The sequence below is a fragment of the Panicum virgatum genome, chromosome 8K (genome assembly GCF_016808335.1).
Source record: "Panicum virgatum strain AP13 chromosome 8K, P.virgatum_v5, whole genome shotgun sequence".
Taxonomy (NCBI): Eukaryota; Viridiplantae; Streptophyta; class Magnoliopsida; order Poales; family Poaceae; genus Panicum; species Panicum virgatum.
The window spans coordinates 1,287,937-1,308,232 of NC_053143.1; the positions used below are offsets into that span (position 1 = coordinate 1,287,937).

At 44.9% G+C, this 20,296-nt stretch overlaps 2 protein-coding genes across 8 annotated transcripts; one reads left to right on the forward strand and one right to left on the reverse strand.

Moving 5' to 3' along the window:
* Window positions 1-11: 11 nt before the first annotated feature.
* On the forward strand, window positions 12-6,500 carry LOC120643450. Of its 7 annotated transcripts, none has more exons than XM_039919810.1 (5): window positions 12-877; window positions 1,003-1,071; window positions 2,508-2,590; window positions 3,084-3,136; window positions 6,046-6,500. In XM_039919810.1, exons 1-5 carry the CDS (start codon window positions 771-773, stop codon window positions 6,211-6,213), a joined length of 480 nt encoding a protein of 159 aa, XP_039775744.1. In that variant the 5' UTR covers window positions 12-770; the 3' UTR covers window positions 6,214-6,500. The 7 variants fall into 7 exon arrangements, 4 of the variants coding, with proteins under 4 accessions (XP_039775744.1, XP_039775745.1, XP_039775742.1 ...); XM_039919811.1 differs by having other exon boundaries at window positions 6,058-6,500; XR_005663013.1 differs by lacking the exon at window positions 6,046-6,500 and having other exon boundaries at window positions 1,400-2,590; window positions 3,084-3,620.
* A 1,152-nt stretch (window positions 6,501-7,652) lies between these two features.
* Window positions 7,653-8,781, reverse strand: LOC120643452 (protein LURP-one-related 8-like). Its single transcript, XM_039919812.1, has one exon. The coding sequence runs from the start codon at window positions 8,679-8,681 to the stop codon at window positions 7,971-7,973; it is 711 nt and encodes a 236-aa protein (XP_039775746.1). The 5' UTR covers window positions 8,682-8,781; the 3' UTR covers window positions 7,653-7,970.
* Window positions 8,782-20,296: the final 11,515 nt, after the last annotated feature.

Consider the following 20,296-nt stretch of genomic DNA (forward strand, 5'->3'; position numbering starts at 1 on the left):
TACATCTTTCCTGACGCCTCTGTCTCCTCTTACATCCAGCCCTGCCCGCGTCTTGACCTCCTCCGAGCAAATAGTGGAGGTGGTGGCGGCCACTGCAGACGAAGATGGCGCCTGCGACGGCTAGGACGCGGCGGCAGAGCTCATCGGGCGGTTGCTAAATCTGGTCTGTGCAGCCTCCTCCATGGAGGCCGATCAGCGCGGCGTCCAAGCTGGCATAACCCCTTCCAATCAAAGGGCGACCTCCGTCGGGCCGCCTCTCCACTGCTGCTCCTCGCCGTTCGAGCTGTGGGTGAGCGTCGCCGCCCCACCGCCTTTCTCGCACGCGCGCCGGCTCTACCCCCGCTTGCCTCCCTCGCCACCCCGCCTCGCGCCGCCACCGGCCTCGACGCGGTTGTCGCCGCGCGTCGTGATCGTCGTCGTCATCCTCGACGGAGCAGTAGCGGTCTTCGGGGCTGCGCACTTCGCGTTCGCTCGACCTTGCCCCAGCGCGGACCTCCGCATCAGCGGGAGCACCAAGGGGGAGGTCGACGAGCTTTGCCGAGGCGCCACATCCAGATCCACGAGCGCTGGGCTGCCACGGCCGTAGCCATTGTGGCGTCCGTCGCAACTGCCCTGGCCAACCAGCGCCGTCGCGCAAGCAAGGCCGAGCTCTCCGACCTAGCATCCGCCACGCGCGGCGCCCGCGGCCTCCTTCTTGGTTGCGTTGCGGAAGAAGGCGTTGAAGGAGTAGGCCACGGCGAGGTCCCCGGACAGCTTCAGCTTGTTGATGGATGAGACGACGAGCGGGTCCGCCCGCTCCTCGTCACAGTCGCCTCGCCACGGACGCCGGCGCCGGCCACCGAGCTCAACCCGTCGGCGGCGACGGACCACGCGAGAGGTCATTTTCTCCTTTCTATTTCTTCCTTCTTTCATTCCTCTTTCTTGCCCCAACATTCATGCGCATTGCCAGTACTATTTCCTCTGCTACTTGCTCTCCCTCTGCTCCTCTCCTTCTTCCTGCAGTGAAGACCGCAAACCTCTGTATCGAACTGACCCTGCAACCTCAACCTCATTCAACACGAGCTCTTCCAGGTACACATCTGTAGCGCCTATTCTTTTGCCCTCTCCACTTTTAATTTTATTTAATCATAGAAGATGTGTTTCATCTCAACATAACAGCGCTCCCAGCAGAGTTGGTATTCCCCTCCACCCTTCGTTTTTGTTATTCTCTTTCTTGAATCTATCTGTAGATACTATTCTGTAGTAGGTGTTCTGGCCAACTCAAACATCTGAACTCTATCATAGCACACACTGATTGTGATAAATAACATGTACTGGCATCAAGCGAAAAATACTTCTCTCACGATTGCATGGTTCTCAATCTCACTGAATCTTTTTTCGTGGATGCTTTTCTCGGCAGGGATTGCCTGAGCCCAAGCTGCAAGTGTTGAAATTTGACAGGAATCCACTTAAAAGATAAGAATGTAGCTTCGATCTGTGATTTGATAGTACATATGCTGAATAAAGAAATCTGGCATGTAGCAGTCTGGTGGTGCCAAAATTACAGGAACACACATGCTGAATAAAGTAATATCAATACAATGTAGTGGCGCTACGTGATAAATCCTTGGAACAAAAAATGTGCATTTGATGAAAGAATTCAAAGGGATAGATACAGTTGACAGATCGTGATGACATTGAAACAAAGCTTATGGATAACACAACATAAGCATTGTTCTGATATAGTACATGAAACATGACCATATCTTTCTGCCTCACCCAGGCCTATATAAGCATTGTTCTGATGTATTATGGCATATATAGTATTTCCCTGGAAAGGTCAGGTACACCAAATAAGTTTCTTATATTTCTACCTCTCTTTCCAAACAATATTTGACTATTTTGGTTCAAGTTTGTTTTACCCAAATAAGTTTCCTACTTTATGGGGCTAGACGTCCTTTATCCACATTGTTATCCAGTGTTGTTCGCTACCTTCTTGGGTCCAAGTAATATGATGTTTTGTTTGCATGCATGTGTGCCTTGAGTTTGAGTATTCTGCACGGGTTAACAGGAATATCTATTAAGACAGCACCTAACATTTTTCGATTGATTTGCCCTTGTATTCACCTGTCAAATTTTACCGTGCTATTGATGCATTCCTATAGCCATTTTTACTCTTCATGAGCATGCCATTGTTATAATGTCATTCTCCTGGTCACAATGGCTCGATTTTGTTAGCTACAGCATAAGACGGAATTGATACTTAAAATTATAACCTCATACTCTCTCTCTCTCTCTCTCTCTCTCTATTTTGTATCGATGCTATTTTGGACGAACATGATTCGAATGGTGAGGCATTGCTCTTTCTTTTGTGGGTCCAAGCTGCTGTCCCTAATTAAGTCCAAGGAAGATTTAAGTCCATAGTACCAATTTCATATTGACATTTCATGTTTATCCATTATTGTGCGTAATGTATATTCTCATCAATCATCATTTAATTTTTATAGCCTATCTTATGGGATAAACAGGTGTACCGTGACACAAATCAAGGCCATACTTCCAATTATATTTCACAGAATGGAAGCAACATGTTTTGCTTGTGGCCAAACAGGTTAGTTCTCACAGGCACATAGCAAGCTTATCTTATACATTATATTTTTATGCATAAATGAATTTTGTGATAGTTTCTGCTGATCAATATCATATTGCGACCTTTTTTGGCATTAGTATACTAGAATTTATCAACTGCTTTGTGACAGAATATAGTGCTATCCTTCCTAAAAGGTCAGATAATCATATACCTATTGAAAATACTAACAGTTGTATTTTTGTTCCATTACCGAATATAATCGACCTCTTCGACGTGCCAATTGTATTTTTGTTCCATTACCGAATATAATCGACCTCTTCGACGTGCCAATCACAGAGATTAGCAGATTTTAACTGACTTATGATCAGATCTTTTTTTTGGGGCCATTTATGATCATAGTTTCAGTCATTCACCTCTTATCTTTTCATTTGCAAACTGTTCAAATTACAACTGTGGGGATAATGCCTTTCCATATATGAGGTTTGTAAAACCTGTTTCAACAATGCTCTTTCAGTGATACTATACTGCAAGATAAGTGGATCTTCACCAAACAGCAATGCTAATAAGGTAATTTCTCTTTCCGATTGTTGTCTAGCTCATCCTCTAGCTGCTGCTATTCCAATAAAGTTCGATAGTAATAGTGTAGAACAAGAATAAACTTAATACCAGGTAAAGAAAAACACGTCAATTTTCGTTCAGATTATGAATCTTCATAAACATTCCCTCTTCATCGATTGTAGTATCATGCGAATTTGTAATATTTAGTTGCTTCAATAGATTAATTTATATGGCATACTAAACCTCAGGTTAAGGTGACAAATTTTGTACTAATAACATGCAGAATGTCATACTGAAATTTCTTTGGCGGATACAGCTTAGTCCCTTTTGTTTGTAATACCTAAAGAAGACTCCAACTTATCTCCTATTTCTATGTCTCTACTTATGTATGTTTATAGAACTATGAGCTTGTATATAACTAGATATCTATATCCGAACTCGCCGGCCTATGAAAATATTGTTTATATTATTAAATTATACTACCCTATCATTATCCTATTGTCTACACAAAATACAGACTGTTATGCACAAATCATACCAATCTGCAATAATACTTACCTTAAATAAGCTTATTATCTCCCATATATCACAAAAAAGGAAAACGCACAACGATAGCGCGCCAAGGGCGCGCGCAAAGTACTCGTATATTTTAGAATTGCCATCACTTCATACAAAATACTAGTATGAAGCTCTACCAGGAACACATTTATTCTTCTTTACATTATTCTTCATTAGGCCCCTTTGTCTTCCTCAATTCTCACGGACATGCGCAGCCTTATTATGGCGATGTTGTGTTTCCACGGTCAAACCTGAGAAACATACATATATAATCAGTATCATATGGATTGTTTACATTACTCATCAATGAGGCTTTATGAACAAAAAAATAACTTATATATAGCGTCAAAGATATATATATACTTACTTCCACATTTGCTTCCGACATGCAACGCCTGGCCACAATCACTTGCAAGACGAATTAGTTTAGCTGCGCTAACGATGTGTTCATCCGATGGCCATAGTACGCGGCATATACAAGCCATGTCAGATATCCCCACCAGATGACGGCACAAATAACTTGGAGGGTCGTAATCCCCACTAATTTTGATGCTGTTTATGCATACCCTCAAAATAGTTCTTTTATCCGCGTAACAATCCTGCTCGCCCAAAGCTTTATGCGATGATGCAAACATGATACCAACTACACCAACGACCATGATGAGTTGGAGGAGTTTCATGCTGCCCATCGTGTATAATTAAGCTTTGTGATGGAGCGAGGCTACTGTGCTCCAACTCTACATTTCTATTTATGTGAGAATCCGCGAGTTGTTCTAAAAAATGCTCAGGTATCCAACATCCTTTGGTACAACACTAAATAAATATAAGAGTCTTAATAAAGGATACCATATTAAATGGTTACAAATCTTTGAACCAACTTATGATACTTCGTTCGGCAAAAATAAGTGCACATATGTCATAGAGGATGGAAGTGGTTAGCTGGTAGGCACATAACATTGATGAAGCTCATTTTGTTATGATATCTATCTTAGAATCCTCAACTTAATAGGAAAACATAAAACATGAATCTTAGTCTCTTAGCACACAAATAAATTCTGAAATTTCCATGATCATGTAGGTATTGAGCATTGATAAGTCTCGTTTTCTGATTATGATATCAGTTCAGGTGCCACTTTAGTAAGTTCAAAGTACCAAAGTGAAAATAAATATTCAACAAAACAAGAACATATAGAACAATAGTACCTGACAAGCATATTAATAAATGTTAAGAAACCTTAGAAGAGGTTTGGCATAGAGCCTCCCATTTAATCCTACATGTTACTCGATCTATGCACGATGATTTTAGTTTTAGGGAAAAGTCCGATTTACATTAGTCCGCTTTTCAATCTTCAACTACAAAACCAAATAAGATAGGTCATGCAACAAAATCGTGCAAATTTGGCCCTTTGGTGGTTTCAAAGGTGTTTCTGTACTTTTTTAAAGAAATAAAAAATTCTGATTAGATCTAAAAAATCAAAACTAAACTATTTAAATTAGAAAAATATAAACTAGTATCATTTTTTCTAAAAATTTAAACTATCTATTATTGCTCCATTTGAATCCTACTTATTCAAAAAATAATAGGCATAACTACAAGCAACCAAATATTCTAAACATAAAAAATTAGATCTAAACAATTGACAAGTATCGTGCCAATAGAAAGATTATATTTTGGAAAACTTTTGATACCCATTTCGTATTTTTTTTTTACTTAAAATGAATTACTTACAATTTTTTAGTTTAAATTTAAATATTTCAATTTTTCACAAAATGAAAAACCATTTTCAAAACCACATAAGGGGTTAAATTTGCCCGATTTTAACAATAGGATAGCCTATGTTATTTGGTTTCGTAGTAGAAGGTTGAAAATTAGACTCTTTCGTGATAGTTTGAGGATGTAAATCAGACTTTGAAGGTTTGCGAACATACTATATATACTACAAGTGGAGCATACCAGATATCCACTTTGTAGGTGGATCGGATCTTTAAATTTGAAGATTTGCAACATATAGATCAATGTTTTCGACCGACCGAAAAAAGTTCGTAGAATCATCTCTTCTTTAATTTCTAGGGCGCGCGTCTCCATATATCTGTAAACATCATTAGAGATGGCAATTATAGTTTTTGGTGCGAGCGAGCGAACGACGGAGCGAGGAGATTATAGTTTGTGATTGAATAATGGAAGGTGTGAATAATAGGACTGGTTGAAAATCAAACAACGCTTAATGATGAGCATGCAACAACAAAAATTCCCATTACTAGCTACGATGCATATTCATTTCAGAATTAAATCGACCACGTTTTCTTTAACTTTTAGTTATGTACCTCACCTCGTACATACCTTGTGATGAACGCCGTAGCTGACTTTGCAGGCGGCCGGCAGCTGCTGCGATGCTGCTTCTGATCATACATGCGTTTCAGCCAGGCTAGGTGCAACGAGATTTTCCTCCAGTTTTGGGGGCCAGTCAGAGGAAGAAAGTGCAACAGAGATCGAACGATCTCAACAACACAGTAGCGCCTGCGAATGACGACTCTGGAGTGGACGGACGGATGTGTTATGTTAGCAGAGAAATTTCGTTCAAGAGAAGGTCCGTAGCACTACATGTCTCTCTGTCTGTCCTACTCCTGCTGAATGACGTTAACTGCTTGCACAAATAAATCAAACATGCATGCAGAAAATATACAAAGCTTCTGGATTATGTACACCACAACCTAGTACAAAATAGAAAACCTGAGTGAGGCTGTATAGTTAAGTAGGGAGATTCTGCACAACTCTTCTCCAATTTCGGGTTGAAAAACTGCATAAAGTGCACCAGATATTCTTTTCCATCCCGGCTAGGAAAAAGCGCAAAAGCTCTCCACAAGTCGCATGAACCTCCTGGCACATGAAAATGACAACCTGCAGGCTCAGCCGGCAACAAAGAAAATGAACCAACAGAACGGATGATCGAGCAGCCAAACAATTCAGATTTCAGACAAATTAAGAACTGCACCGCTATAGGTGGCACCATCGGTAGGTGGTTTCTGATCGAAAATGTCAATTTATTGATGGATGGATAAGCCGCAAACAAGGAACGAAACTGTCACTCGATTTTGTCATTGACATGATTGAGCTAGCAAGTGCACAAAATTTTGCACAATCTAAGATGGAGTAGTGGCAGCCTAATCCATTTTGACGCTGCAGGCATGGTCGTCTCGTCTGGAACTCTGGATGCTGCTGCTTCTATCTGGGCTGGCTAGCTATACTACGCAGGGCATGACACACACATTCCACGATTTGCTTGTTGATGCGTAGGAAGTTGCATTCTTGCTTCTAGTAGTCATGATGAACACAAGGACGGACATGCATGCATGCTGGATAGGAGAATGCATGTTATGTTAGTTAGTCAATAAAAGTGCACAGACTTTCCTGGGTAACTTGTCCCATTGCATTTCGGCTAGAGAAAAAAAAGCGCAAAAGTTCACCACCAGATCGTGACAATCTGAATCTGGCTGAATGAACAAACAAAGAAACTATAGTATGGGTCAACATCACTGTACTAATCCTCGTAGTACATCTTTTAATTGCTTTTTCTGCTCTCCTCCTGAACCCAGATAGCTAGCTGCCATCTGATCTGATCTGATTGCTCATCCTGAATTAATGTGACCAATACATACACTACCGCTGAAGATTAGGACCATGTCCCCCACACAACAATAGTATAAGCAGACGCGGAACTGAGAGTTGGACCATGCATGGAGCTATCTCGTCTGCACAAATTCCTCGTTGCCATAATTTTCCTGCTTGAACGAACAAAAACACAGAGGCGATTAAAACGTGGCTCTGTGATTGCCACTCTGATTGACAGAGACGACTCAACGAGTAGCCAGCAGGCTGGCAAAGGCCGGGCTGCTTTCTGCTCATTTAAAAAAATGTTGAGTTGAATTGGACATACTGTAATACTGCATATATCACACTAGAGACGCATTGCAGTAGAGATTGGTTTGTGTATACTGAAACTAAAACAGACAATAATACAAGCTCAGATCAGAGTATGAACCCTGACTTTAAAAAGTTGAATCAGCAAACTGAAGCTGAAAACATTAATCCTGGAGGGAGATTAATACAAAATTAGCCAGATTTGCCTAGGGCTGGCTGAGAGCATCGGACTCTGTATTGTTGCTAATAAAGTAATAACGGCTGCCGCTCACAGCCGGGATCTCTATGTACAGTGTACTACCGCTCACAGCCTCAGAGACTAGAGAGGTCTGTACACGTGGGTGTCCTTGGGCGCCTGCACGGCTGCTACACGGACCATGTCCTTGGCAGCAGGGACCGCGCCGAGCCATGGCCGGCGCCGAACATCTCGTCCAGCGCGATGACAAGGCCCATGGCGAGCGGCGCGCCCAGGCGTGGGTCCGCCACCAGCCGGAACACGTCGTCGCCCACTGACTCCTTCCGGCGCACCTCTGCCACCACCGCGGCGCCCCCGCCGCGCGCGTCGCGCACGGCGCAGGCCCGCCGGCCGTACGACCCCTCCACCACGTACGAGTACTCCGCGGCCGCAGAACCCAGCGGCGTCACGTGGGCCAGCGTCTTGCTGGACGACCGGAGGCTGGCGTGGCGGCGGACGGAGAGGAGCGGCCTGGCTGTGGTGCCGTCGCCGTCGTAGATGACCCAGCAGTGTTGTGTGAGGCTGAGCCTCTTACGGCGGCGGACGGTGAGGAGCGGCTTGCCGGCAGCGTCCATGAGGACGACCTCGGCGCGCCTGCTGGAGGCGGTGGCGTAGCAGTCGACGCGGAAGGCGAGGTCGCCGTTGGCGTCGAAGACGGTGAAGCCGTGGCAGTTGAAGAGGAGGGACTTGCGCCACACGGTGAGCACCAGCACCGTGGGCGGCTCCTGCTGATGATGATCCTCCTGCTCTGGGTCCGCGGCGTTGGGGTGAACCTTGGCCATTAGTATTGTTTTGATTGGATTGGAGGTGCAAGAGAAGAAGGAGGAGTTGTGAGAAGGCATGGGGTGGGGAGTTTTATAGCGGATCGATCATCCTGGTCCAGGTAGGTGGGTGCTTGCGTGGGCGGGCTGCGCTCGGCTCTGGGTGGCCGCCGTGTCCAAGGCTTGGACAAGTGACCGGCCGCCTGACCTCACACGCTGCCCTGCCCTCTATGGATCGGAGGCGCCGGTGGCTGGCTAAGCTTTTTTTTTTAATTGAGTGCTAGCCTCTTTTTTTGTCTCAGCGTTTGTATATGCTGCCAAATTCATTCCTCGCCGCCCACGCACACTTGGCCCACCCATTCATCCCATCCACTTTCCTCACAGTAGTGTTTACAAAAGGGAAGCTTTGAGATAACGAAGAATGTCCTAGAGATGGACCAAAGTTAGTCATTGGTAGCCTCCAAAGCTACAGGTCAACAAAGACCAACGCACGCGTCCTGCTTCTGTAATATCCCATGGCATGCCATTCTCTATTTGTTTAACTTTTTTTTTAAAAAAACGCAAGCTTTATTTGCAGTTACGTTTCCCACTGCAATGCGAGAGACAGAAGGGGAGGAATGAAAGATCCATGGATTCAGACGGGGCTGCACGGGCGGCTACACTTTTTCAGACTAGATAGATGTATTGTGCAGCTCTCTTTCAAAGCCATGTACGTATGGCCATTGAGTTGGTTGCATCCGGATCCGGTGCCTGAACCAAGGAACACGCGGCGTGCTTCAACCGTTGGCCTTAGCTTGTTAATTTGTCCCCGCGCAAGGGAACAGTGCAGCGACCAGCTGATGGAGACGGGTGGTGGTGGTTGCAGCGGCGGGGTCTGCTGGTGCGACGGCGTTGGGGTGCACCTTGGCCATGCCTCCTCCCTCCTCTGTTTCTCTATCTGTTTGTGTTTGCTGCCTGCGCTTGGGATTGATTGGGGAGACAGAGACGTGGGGAATTTATACCGGGTGGGGGCGGGATCGAGCTGGTTGAGTGCGTCAGTGCGTGGGCGGCTGCGGCTGCGGACGCGGAGGAGACGGACGGCGAGCAACGAGCATGAGAGGACGCAGGCCCAGGATCGCATGATCGCATCGCATGTGGCCTCTGCTGCCCAATGCCAGTGGTACTGGTCTTTGCTGCTGACGACCACACTCGGCATGGACTACTCCTTTTCAAAGCGGTTTTCATGGGCGGGATTAGGCGTGCAGGAATCAGGATATTCTTTTTTATTTTATTTTTTTGCGAGACCAAGACTCTGGATATCTTATTTTACTATTACTAATTGGAGGCTCCTTTTGAAGCCTCCAGGTGAAACCACTTAGGATTTTAGGTGGACAGTCTAAAAAAATAGAGATTCTACAAATTCTCACAAAAAAGCAGAAACAATTGGCCATCAATTCGGCAACTCTAATCAAAATAGTCATTGGATCTGTTATCTTTTTTAATAAATTACCCACCTTTGCAATTATAAAAATAAACTAAAGTAACCCCTAAATATGTGTCTAAATTACCCACCTCTGCCATTATAAAAAATAAACTAAAGTAACCCTCTAATCTTCATGTAAATTACCCACTTATGTCATTATAAAATAATATCAAATAACCCCTTCAATTTTTATATATATTATCCAATAATAACATAATAAAAGTTAAAATCAACCCCAAATCTGAAACAAAATTATGTTATTATAATAAAATTTTAAAGTGCATCAATATAAAATTCTAAATTATTATTCCTATTATTATTTAAACATACTCCCTCCGTTCTAAAATGTAAATCATTTTGACTTTTCTAGATTCATAGTGTTTGCTATGCATCTAAATATAACATATGTCTAGGTACGTAGCAAAATATATGAATCTAGAAAAGTCAAAACGACCTACATTTTGGAACGGAGGGAGCATATACTAACCATAAGGTGTTTGTCACCATATATTCATATACAAGAGAAGAGATAAGAATACCAATTTTCATATTATTCACATAGCTCAAACAAATTGTTCAATTAAACACATATCAAACATATATGGAGGTGTGATGCAAAGTGAGAAAAAAATTGTTAGTAACTAAACCTATCACATTTATTATAATTATATAATGATAAATATGTATCTTTGCAGTACTGAAATAGAATATTTAATTGATTAAGAGAGCATGAGATAGATAATTATTAGATATCTCTAATAGCCCGTGCGGGAGCACGGATTGATAGACTAGTTTTTCTTAATTACATATACCAGCTAGCTAGCTAGCTAGAGCCATTTCTTAGCTAGCCATGCAGCATTATATTCGGTGGAAGAAGTTATTCTTGGATCGCGGACCCACACCGCATTCCCTTACGACCTGTTAATCCCACTACTTCCGTTACTCAAGATAGAGTTGCACTGCAAAGTGATTCCTGTCCCCGTTAAAGTTATTCCTGTCCCTACTCCTGGGAATGGACTGGCATCCAAAATCCAAATGTTTGAATCCAACAAAAAGTCAAACTAAAAAAATCATCATCCAATCCAAACTCAAAACAGAATTTGTAGCATCCAATCCAATCCAATCCAACTATAAAAAATCCAAATCCATCCAAATCAATCCTTTCAGCGTGTGTCTCAAAAAAAAAAAATCTTTCAGCGTGCAGTGCCCCTCCCCTTCCCTCCTCCAACCATCCCGACCCCCGACCGCCGCTCGCCGGTGAACCATCCGGGCCCGGCGAGCCCGCGATGGAGCGCTCCGGCTCGCCCCTCCCTCCTCTGGTTCACATGGCCGCCCCTCACTGGAGTCCCACATCCAGGCACGGCGAACCCGAGATGGAGCGCTCCTGCACACCCTCCCCTCCTCTGGCCCCCATGGGCAGCGAGGGCTCCTGCTCGCCTCACCCCTCCTCCGGCCCCCATGCATAGCCGGCAACAGCTCCCGCTCGCCTCTCCCCTCCTCCGGCACCCAAGGCCACCCCTCACCGGAGTCCCACCTGGGTCCTCATGCATGAACAAGAAGGTGAGCTCCCCTCCTCTGGCCCCCATGGGCAGCGAGGGCTCCTGCTCGCCCCACCCCTCCTCCAGCCCCCCATGTATGGCCGGCAACAGCTCCCGCTCGCCCCTTCCCTCCTCCGGCCTCCAAGGCCACCCCTCACCGGAGTCCCACCTGGTCCTCACGCATGCACAAGAAGGCGAGGGCAGCGCAGGCGCGCAGCGATGCGAAGGGGGTGTGCTACTCGGCTCTGTTTGTGTGTGTCGAGGGAAGTCCAATTCAAGTTGGATTATCCATTGTTTTTGTCCTACACTATCCAACGCTAATGGACTTTCAAATCAGTGGATGTCCAAATCCAATGAAGTCCAAATCCAACTAAATTCGGTGCTTAAATCCAATTGGATATTGGATTAAATCCAATCCATTCCCAGGAGTACCTGTCCCCGTTGATAATATAATGCATGGTTGATCGGCAAATATAAAAGCAAAACGAAACTTTGAGCTACATATATGGCTAGCTAGCGCAAATGGTGTGGAGAACAAAGTTGTTGCCCTCCAAATCGACAGCATGGTAACCTTCTCAGGCGTCACATCTACTGCTTTGTACAGTCACATATATACCTTTGCCCTTTTTGTGATGGCATACGTCATGACTTGTTAGGCTGCATAAGGATTTTTTTGTTCTTCTTTTTACCAAACACAACATAGACACTACAATGCATGCACGCACCGCCAACTCTTATGAAGAAATTGAGCTGAGAGATCTTGAGATACGATAAGGATTTTGATGTGATATACTGCAACACTTACGCTAGATGTTAGGCGAAAGGTGTCCGAGTGTGCCACGGTCTAGCATTACCAGCAGGAGTAACAAAACTCCGCAATTCATGCATTTGCCTAAGAAATCCCAGTACCAGATACGGTGTGAGTTCTGCAATATTTCATATATATAGACACACACACACACACACACACACACACACACTTGAATTTTGCTAAATATTTTGCCGATACAACAATTTGCTCCAATGATTATTGTTCAATAAAGATATTGATATGATATTTTTATCAGCTAGGTCTAGGTCTATTTGGATATAAGTATGTCCAACTTGTGCAGCATACTATAGATAGCTAGTCTTTCATCTTGAGCTCACATGTTTGAACAGTACCATGCTGATCCGGTGGCTTCTACCAACATATTCATATTTTTTTTTTGTCTAATATTGGTGGACATCCCTATTTGCCCCTTATATATGTGTAGCTACCAACTGAAGACATGGGCGCATCAGGGAATGCAATGCACGTACAAGGAAAGGGCCTTGCTCTACAATGATTAGTGGTCGTTTTTTCCCATTATTATTATTATTATTATTATTATTATTATTATTATTATTATTATTATTATTATTATTATTATTATTATTATTATTATTATTATTATTATTATCTTCTAGACCCGTTCCATGTTTAATGGCTGCGTGGAGCCCTCAAAGTTCTACTTTATTTTCCTCTCTACTGATATGGATGCATGTTCATCTTATTAGCTAAAGAATGTATCCGGTGTTTGTAAAGAATGTTCGAGCAAATGGATATAACTAGAGGGGTCGGGTCCTATGACTTAAATTTGATGATATTTGTGCAAATTTTTTGAATAAGACGAGTAGTCAAAATTGGGGTCGAAAAAGTCAAACAAACTATAATTTAGAACGGAGATAATAGTATAGGACTGTTCAAGGATAGTATATATATAAATCCTTAGAGGTATTCCGCGTTCGGATGCTGCTAGCTCTTATGGGCGCCCTTGAAACGAATTTTTTGGTGCGACTCTCGTGCAGATGGGCTTATTAAAGTCTTTGGAATTGGTATAAATTCCTTGCAACTAATCATCTACTTCGAAGTACTTGGGATTTGTAAAACAAAAAAAATGCAGCTCCCTTGCACACTGTACTAACTTGAGACTCTGGAACTCTGCAGCTAGCTAGCTAGTCGTACAAATAACCTGCAGATGCATGGGTGCTGAATAAGAGCAAATATAATATAAAATATAAACTTACACCAGCTCGGGCACAAAAAATAAGAAATTTTGTGAGAGAAACGAGTGAGCCATGCATTAATAGTTGAACAGCTAACTACTCCCTTCATACCCAAAATAATTGACGTTTTGGACAAGGTTTGAGTCAAATCTTGAGAATATAAATCATGAATAACTCTCAAGTTTTTGAATTTGAAAATATAAAAAATATATGAATAGATTTGTCTTGAAAAATACTTTTATGAAAATATACATATATCACTTTTTGATAAATATTTTTAGAGAAATAAAAAGTCAAAATTGTATTTTGGAGACCATGTCGCTGTCCTAAATGTCAATTATTTTGAGTATGGAGGGAGTACTAGTTAAGAGAAAATTGCAATAAACATTAGAGCCAGTAAATTGGCTATATTATTAGTCTTGCTCTAAGACTGACCTCAGCAGCTTGTGCCGGAGGCTTCGAGACGGTGACGCGGCGGGCGGGCGGGCGGACGCGGCGGGGCGCTGGCTGGGCCACGTGTGCGGAAGGCGACGGCTGGGGGAAGCTGCTGAGGTCAGTCTAATATGAGCTTGCAGGAAACCGTGGGTTGCTGGGGTGGTTACACATTTCCAAGCAAATATATATATTCTGCCGAGATTATTCTGCTCCCATCTTTATATATTTCAATAATCCATTCGAGGTCTCGGTACATGCAGTCATCCTCCATACATACATTGAATCGAAGCTGCATGCAACTGCAACGACGCTGTTGTTTGTCACTGTCGCAGGCAGAGCGCAACATAGCCCATGTTAGGTATTAATGTATTATACGTACCAGACCAGTATTGTCACTACGAGTAGCATAGGTCCTTCATTGACATAGTACAAATCTGTGTTCTGTTTGATAGTTTTCTGTGTACCACCATCTGCAAATATCATCACTGCATGCCCACAGTTTTTTTTTCTTGAATACTCGAATTTGAACGTGCTCCATTATTATATTGTACGAAATCCATCCTTCAAAATGGAACATCAGTTTCTTCTGAAGTCTGCTGTTCCACTTCACCTGACTGCGAAGACAGTTATTGGGGGATGGGCTAATTAAGCTAGCACTTGCTGAAACGGTAGTGCAGGAATAGAAAAACCTTTTGGAGTATGAGCGTCCAGATGCTAAACTACAGAGCTACACAAGTTTCTCTAGCTAGCTAGATAAACTTCTTTTTTTTTTTATCGCAGCCGTCCGGTTAGTTCCTGATCGATTGCTGCTGGCTGTTTGACTTCTATTGCATGACGACTCTTTACTTTGTTGGCAACGTATACTATACAAACCGCCTCCGTATGCAAATTATAGAAACTCTAATCTGGACCACCTTTGACAAAATAATTCCATATGCATGCAACAATGCACCATTCAATTAATGGAAAACCGACGCGGCATGCACTACCATTATATTTTGCTAGCTAGTGTTTGGAAGCACACTGCAGGACAACTTATAGATAATGCATGTCAACTCAACAAACAATGCCATTATGCTCTTACAGCATGCAGCTTGCCTTTCTTGCATGCGAGTGGATGTTGCATCATACATACCGGCGGTCCCTATCCTAGCTAGATTGACTTCGTCTTTCTTCCACCTTCTCTATCCAACTCTGCTCATCACTTTTGAGCTTGCATGCATCGTAGCAGCAGCAAGTCAACGGATTGATGCACCCTTGGATTGCATCGCTTTTGCTCTGCTCATCTGTTTTTTTCATCTTGTAGCTAATGTTTATTTGGGCTGCAAGTTTACATGGGGGTGATCTGGGGACTCACTGCAGGCCCAGCCCCAAGCGCGATTTTTTCTTTTTTATATTTAAAAAAAATTAAAATTTCAAAAATATATGTCCATTTCGAAAAATTTCAAAAATATACCCCGGTCGCCCTATAGGGAGACGACAGACCCTAAATGTATTTTTTTTTCAAATTTGCAACAAAGTCCCTGGCCGTGGGCGCGCGGGCGCAAGGGGGCCTGTCGCCCCCCCCTCGGGCGACCGGGGCCCCCACCCACATGCGCGACAGGGGGACCTGTCGCCCCCCCGGGTGACCGGCCCTTCCCCTCCTATATAAGCATTCTACCCCCATTTCCTCCTCATTTGAGCCCAAAAATTCCACCAAAAATCCAGAAAAAAAGAGAGGGGTGAGGAGAAGGGAAGCGGCGAAGCCCTGCCGGATTGCGCACTTGTGATCTGCAGGTTATTACATTTAGCTTATGTATTTTTCTATTGGTATTGTATAGTAATTTAATTTAATTAGTGCTATAGTAGAACCATTTAAGTAGGAGTTTAATGATACTTTAGTTACGTAGTAGTAAATTAGTTGGTACAAAACACTCTCACAATATACTCACTAATTTATCACGCAACATATGTTGGTTTACGTTTATATGTTACGCAGGGTTTGTTTCGAGTACGTTTGTTCCAGATAACAAGGGCGCCACCTTAGAGGAACTCGACAGCTTGACTCCAGACTCACCTGGCGCGCACGGTGACCCCGATGTCTTGGGGTATTCACAGCTAGGAGGAGTACCACTTGGGATCTCTCAGCAGCAGACACCGCAGCCCCTTTTGCGTCCTGAGCCACAGGTGAGGTCTCCGGATCGTCACACCTACTCCGAGGGCCATGTCCGTGCCCAGCTGAGGGCTAAGAGGGTCCGACGCCCTAGGGGTGGTTAGATATATCCGATGTTTGTATCTCTGATGTTTATTTGTAATGAGATAGCTGTGGACCGCTTATTTGTACACTTCAACATTCGCCTCTGATCACTCTCGTATTTTCCATCACATACGATAGATGGTATGTTTATGCTTCGCTGCTCCATTAGGACTAACTACGATTTAAACTCGACATTATGTACATATCCAGTGAATGCAAGTTAGGTACGAGACATACATACAATCATAATACAACATTACCAATACTAAATGCGAATACATCTTGAACCGATGAACATCATATGTTATAGATCATGGCATGAAATCATCTAGGTCGTCATCCCAGTTGACAGATGGTGGTGCTGCAGGTGGTGTAGTATGGCTCGACGAACCTCTTGCCTTTCCCTTTCTCTCTTTTCTGGATCTACGTTCATGTACAGGGGGGAACATCATGTCTTGGTGTAACACCCCTGTGTTAGTCGTCTCGCTAATCAAGAGTTAACTCGCTAATCGTGAACTCAAATTCGTCGTTAACGCTAATCGTGTTTGCATAGTAAACATCTACTTAGCTGTGTTCGATCTCGTTTTTGTCCTTGATCCGAGCTCCAAATCAACTTTCGCCCAAAACGAAAGTTGTAGATCTTCTTTTTCTCTACAACTTTTATTTTGGCCAAATTTCATGTTCCCATATGAAAATTTGAGTTTCAACTAGTCAAACTCGGGCTAAAATCATTTAAACGAAGAAACAGTGTCTCCACTGTGTTCGTCACTGTGACGCCCGACGCCATACCGGCGACTGTGGCCGGCGGCGAGCTTCCACGCGTCGGCCATCGCGTGTGAGTGCCGCTCTTCACCTCGCGGACGCCCTCGAACCTTCCTGCCTCGTCCCGTTCTTCCCTTCCATCCCCATCCTCGAGCTCGAGCGGAGCTAGGTCGAGCAGAGTCGCCGTCGCTCGTCGCACCGGCCACTGCTCGCCTCCCTGCCACGATTCATCGCGCCCCGAGCTGCGCAACCTCGCCCCGAAGCTCGTCCATCCCTCCACGAACGCGACCGTGCCCTACCCCGGCCGAAATCGAGCTCAGACCGCCGCTCGCCATCGTCGACCTCCGTGAAGCTCCGCCCCGAGCTTCGCCCTCACGTCGACGACCCCCTTCCAGCCTTCCTCCGCGCAAAATCGATCCACGGTGAGCTCGGCCGCAACCCTATCTCACTCCCCGGCTTTCCCCACCCGAATCAGCTCTGCGCCGCCGTCGATTCGCTGCCGCGCCGCCGCGGAACGCGCCGCCGCCTCCGCGCGCACGCCGCCGGACCTCCCTGGGCGCCGCCCCTCGCCGCTGCCGCACGCCCTAGGGACGCCTAGCCTCCCCGGAGCTCAAGCCGCCCCACCCCGCGGCCGCCGCCGGAACGCCGCACGCCGCCGCCGCCAGTCGCCGCCGCCCCTGGACTGGAGTGCCGCCGCCGCGTCGCCCCGCCTCGCGCCGCCTCCGCGCGGGCTGCGGGTGCGCGGGCCCCTGCGCGCGGGCCCGCCAGCGCTGCGCCGCCGGCCGGCCCGCCAGCAGCCGCCGCGCGCGCACCAGGCGCGCCCCGGTGTGCGCCGGCCCGCACGGGGCAGAGCAGAGGAGGGGGACGAGCTGGGCCGGCGCCCACTGCCATGTGGGGCCCGGCTGTCAGCCCCCCTCTCTTTTATGTTTTTCTTTCAATTATTTCGGCTGGTAATTCTAAATTGCCTAGAAATTCACAGAAAAATGCGAAAAATGCCAAACAAATTTTGTTAGGTTTCTAAAATCATGTTCTTTAGAGGAAAAATACTTAGGCATGCATTTTATCACTTTTTCTCTGATGAAAAATTCAATTTGTGTTTAACCTAGTTTATTTTGTACCACTTGTTCTATGGCTCTAAAAATTATGGAAAATTCGCAGTGGCTTACTCATTTCATATGTAGTCCACTGTAAAAGTTTCATGGCCTGTTGCTATGCGCTTTTGGGTAGATCTATTTATACTTCGTTTACTTGCTAGGGTTAGTTAATTGTTTCATGCATGCAAAGCAAATTCCTGTTAATCCATGCTAACCTAAGTCGTTTTAGTAGTTGTTTTCGAAGGAAACACTTTAGGCTAAATGTTTGAACTTTGTTTTCGCATCATAAGCTCTTATGCATTACTCTGTGTCCTATCTGTTGCATGGCATATTTTATTCGTGTAGACGCCACGAACGACGCTGTCCACGAGCTAGTTGCTGAGCCGGTCCAGGAGCCACGAGCAGGAGTGCAGCAGGAGGACGCCGTTGGGCACGCCCCCGGAGACCTAGTTAACCCCGCTGACCTGCAAGGCAAGCCCCGGAGCATAACCTTATTTTAATTATTCAATGTTTATTTAAGTATTGTGCATTTATGTTCTAGGAGTTGAGTGGAACCATAGTATGCATGTTTCCCTAGGTACCGTGGGCCTATACTAGTATGCAGGTGTCGATAGAATTGCTTTGCTAAATAGGATTTCGGTAGAAGTCGAGTGATTACTGTCACTCGCGAGTTTAGGATCTTGATCCCTTAGCTTTGGCTTGAAATGATTTGTCGAGTAAAGAGAAATGGAGACCGGGCGGAAATGAGTTGGTTTTGGTATAGAATGGATGAAAAGAAATCTCCGCCTGTGTCGATTGAGGACCGTTCCGTTGTTGGCAGTGCTGATCGAGGATTGAACAGTACTAACCACATACCGGAAGTGGGAGGTAGTCGAAACCGGTAAGCTGTGTACCACCTTATAGCGGTGATTTGAATTCCGCCATGCTACGCTGGGCGTGGGAGTTGGCGGGTGTTGGATAGGATGCCGCCTCCAGGTTCTCCGGGAGTTCACTGCGAGGGGCCCATCACCTGGGTTTTAGCAGGCGTAGTTCAGATGCCGTGGTAATGTGGAAACAGTTGACGCGCATGGCCCGACGGGGCTTACATGTGTCGTGTGAGTTAGGTCCACCTTGCAAGGTTAAATCGGATCGATTCGCCGTGACTCGCGGTTATGAGAGCCTTGATCTCTTTGTCACATCGTAGTAAGAAAGTGGAATGAAAACGGATTGGAAAAGACTGGTTTGGAAGTTACTAAAAGATAATCTGTTCCACCATGTGTGTTTTAGATGAATAGGCGAACTTAGTTAATACTTGATATACTAAATGGAGCTAAAATATTGAAAGTAAGGATTCACATCTAGCAGCCTTTCAGCAAAAGAACTCCAGAGGCAAAAAGCTTTGCATGTCTAGGTAATGGGTTAAGTATACCCCGAGTCGGGTAAGCCTTGCTGAGTATTTGTATACTCAGGGTTGTTGTTGTAACCCTTCTGAGCAGGTTGTGTCCCGGCGGACTTCGAGGAGATTTGTGCGTCCTGGATTGGACAGCCGCTTCCTCCAGGTTGGACCGTCGAGTGGGCCCCGTCTTCCCCGTGAAGATTGGGCAGGTTGGCGTCACATCGGTGGGCAGGATGTGGAGCTCACCTTTTATCGTCGTCGTAGCTATCGTATTGTATTTCGAACTCAGTTTTAAACTTCCGCTGTGCGTTTGAACTCTGTTGTTTGTATTTAAGACTTTATGTAAAACCTGTGTTGTAAATTAATTTGAAGATTTCTGTATGCTGGTAACACCTGTGCTCGTCTTCGTACGGGTCTAAGTGCAATTTTGATCCTGGAGTACAGTAGTTTAATCGGGATTTTACCCGACAGCCTGTCAGGTTACACCGTTTTAAGTGCACAATAACTTGATTAAGTATTAAGATGATGGTTAGTGCATTTAAACCAGTTTAATTTGGACGGTGCTGCTACACTTGGAGGCCATGGTTTGGGGGGGCATAAAGTCATCCATGTCGTCATCCCAGTTAACACAAGTTGGTGCTTGAGGTGCTGCAGCATGACTTGATGAACCTCTTCCCTCTTCCCTTTATCTTTTTTCTGGATCTAGGTTCATGTACAAGGGAAGGAACATCATGTGTTGGAGGCCATGGTTTGCGGGGCATGAAGT